The 2,608-nt window shown below is 32.0% G+C and overlaps 1 protein-coding gene across 1 annotated transcript in view; it reads left to right on the top strand.

Moving 5' to 3' along the window:
• The window catches only part of LOC105825431 (serine/threonine-protein kinase Sgk3), a 133,806-nt gene that overhangs the window by 110,161 nt on the left and 21,037 nt on the right, over window positions 1-2,608 (top strand). Inside the window, exons 9-10 of the mRNA XM_012663205.1 lie at window positions 2,112-2,195; window positions 2,298-2,429. Coding sequence (XP_012518659.1) covers window positions 2,112-2,195; window positions 2,298-2,429 — 216 coding nt within the window. The remainder of the gene's footprint in view (window positions 1-2,111; window positions 2,196-2,297; window positions 2,430-2,608) is intronic.

The raw sequence follows: 2,608 nt of genomic DNA, 5'->3' as shown, positions 1-2,608 counted from the left end.
TGAAGCTTCAGACTTCATGGACAGATTTGTCACCAAGATATATAGTAAGAATAATAGATCAAAATATTAGAATAAAACATGATTTGTAATTTGGATAATTATTCCAACAGTTGCATATAAATATTAAGCCAGCTTGTCATCTTCTAAAATGTGCAAACTATTAATATTAAACAGATGAGATGGTCGCCTTACTAAAGGACGATGTGGTGAAGTCAGTTTGGGAAATGTTTCATGTTATATCCCTTTCTTGGTGATTTGCAGTATGTTTCAGCGTGTTAAAGACATAAGTTCTGCCTTAAGCAAAGCCAGGATATCTTAAAAGATGTTTTGTTTTGTTTTTTTTACTGGATAGTCTGCATTTTTGTTTGAACCAAATCTATTAACAATATTCCCCCAAAACACTGATTCAGAGGGATATTAAAATATGCTATTGGAAATGCTGCTATTATAATGATAATTACAGAAATAAATAACATGTATTGATTACCATTATGTGCTCAGCACTCTGGCTTTGTATATATTATCTTCACAACAGTCTTACTATAGAAATGGAGGCACAGAGAAGCTAGGTAGCTTGTGGAAGTCATGTGATTAGTAAGTATTAGAGGGAGGAATTGAACTCAAGCAATCTGATTCCAGGATTTAGACAAATGATCATTCCCATTCCTCTACTTCTCAACCCTCACACTTTTCTTTTCTTTTTGAAATCACATATGGTTAGTTTAATAAAGAAATGAACAACATCTGTACCCCCATAATATGCTGAAATAAAAAAAAAAAAAGAAATGAACATTAAAAAATCTTGCAAAAAATTTCATTCAAATGTATTCTACACATTAGACAGTTGTTAAGAAAAGGGAAAATAAATTACTGAAGCTAAATATATGCATTACCTATGACACATTGGTTCCACTCCTAGCTACACATCCAGCAGAAATGCACATGCTCTAGGAAGATATATGCAAGAATGTTCATAGCATCATTATTAATAAACAATCCAGATACCTATTAACAAAACAGGGATACATTGTGGTATGTCAGATAATGATGGAATATTCTGCACAGCAATAAAAATATGAAAACTATGCCACATGCCACAACATGAATGAAACTTATATAAGTTAAGAGTGAAAGAAGACAGAGACAACTTTATGATTCTAATAACCTGAAATTGAAAAAAGGGCAAAACTTAACCTGTGTTATTGCAAGTTGAGATGGTAGTCATTACCTTGGAGGCTGAGGGAGATGAGTCATGACTGGGGTGGGGCAAAATGGAGGCTTCAGGCTACTGTTTTACTTTTTGACCTGGATAGTGGTTGCATAGGTGTGTTCACTTTGTAATAATTTATTGAGCTGTAACGAATTTTCAGTGTTTCCATACGTATGCTATGTTTAATAAAAATTTAAAATTTTCAAAATGGTTAGAAACAAAATGCAACACGAAGCAGAATACACAAAAAGAAGGAAAAGCAAATGCAAATTCACAATCTATTTGAAAAGTAGAAAAATATATGTGATAACTAAATAGGAATAACGGCAATCTAACATTTATTCTAAACCCTTCTCCAATGTATGGTCTTAGTTCCACTTTTCATTTACTCATTTGCTTCTTAACTTTCTGTCTGTTCTCCAAATCTGCCATTCTACTGGGAAAAAAAATACCTACTTGAAGGGAATCAATACCTACTAATTGCCACATTCTTTGAGTTATTTTCTCAGGATTTACTTGAAGATGAACCAATCAAAATATTGGAGAAGGAAAGGTGAGGCAGGTGAGAGTTGTCAAGAAAAGGAAAATTTTAGGAAAGACGTTTGACAGAATCAAATGCTGTAGAAAACAAAAGGAAAACACTAACGGCTGAGCAGAAGACATTTTCACCCTGAAGATGTTTTCACTCCATCTTTATGAATAACAACTAAAAATATTTAGATAGAAGTGGAATTATAGAAATAAATTCAGTAGTTCTCGATTTTCAAAACAAAAAGATATCTCAGTCCCTTGTGGACTTTCTTTTTACACAATTTAAGAAGTATTGATTTATTGACAAGTGAATTATTCCTATCAGAATATTGAAATTTCTAATAGTATGCATAATGTTTAACTGTCACAGGTTCTTCTTGCAAAACGGAAACTGGATGGAAAATTTTATGCTGTCAAAGTGTTACAGAAAAAAGTAGTTCTCAACAGAAAAGAGGTAAAATTATAATAGCTATTGTTTGTCTTAAGTCCATTTTCTCAACTAACAGAATTTTTTTTGGTAGATAATACAATTGATCCTTTACCTTTTTTTTTCCAGCAAAAACATATTATGGCTGAACGTAATGTGCTTTTGAAAAATGTGAAACATCCATTTTTGGTTGGATTACATTATTCTTTCCAAACAACTGAAAAGCTTTATTTTGTTCTGGATTTTGTTAATGGAGGGGAGGTGAGTTTTATCATTAGTTTTCTAATATTAATAATTTAGAAAAAATAGCACAAAGTCAGAGTTTTTCTTTTCTTGTAAGTTTTAGAAGGGCAATGCATTATCAATAGCTACTTGTTGAGTAGCAATAATATTCCAGGTACTAAGTACAGTGCAAGATGTGGAAAAATGTAACACAGGGC

The sequence above is a fragment of the Propithecus coquereli genome, unplaced genomic scaffold (assembly GCF_000956105.1).
Source record: "Propithecus coquereli isolate 6110/MARCELLA unplaced genomic scaffold, Pcoq_1.0 Scaffold8, whole genome shotgun sequence".
Taxonomy (NCBI): domain Eukaryota; kingdom Metazoa; phylum Chordata; class Mammalia; order Primates; family Indriidae; genus Propithecus; species Propithecus coquereli.
The sequence above is the reverse complement of the archived record's forward strand: the minus strand, read 5'-3'. Positions and strand labels throughout refer to the sequence as shown.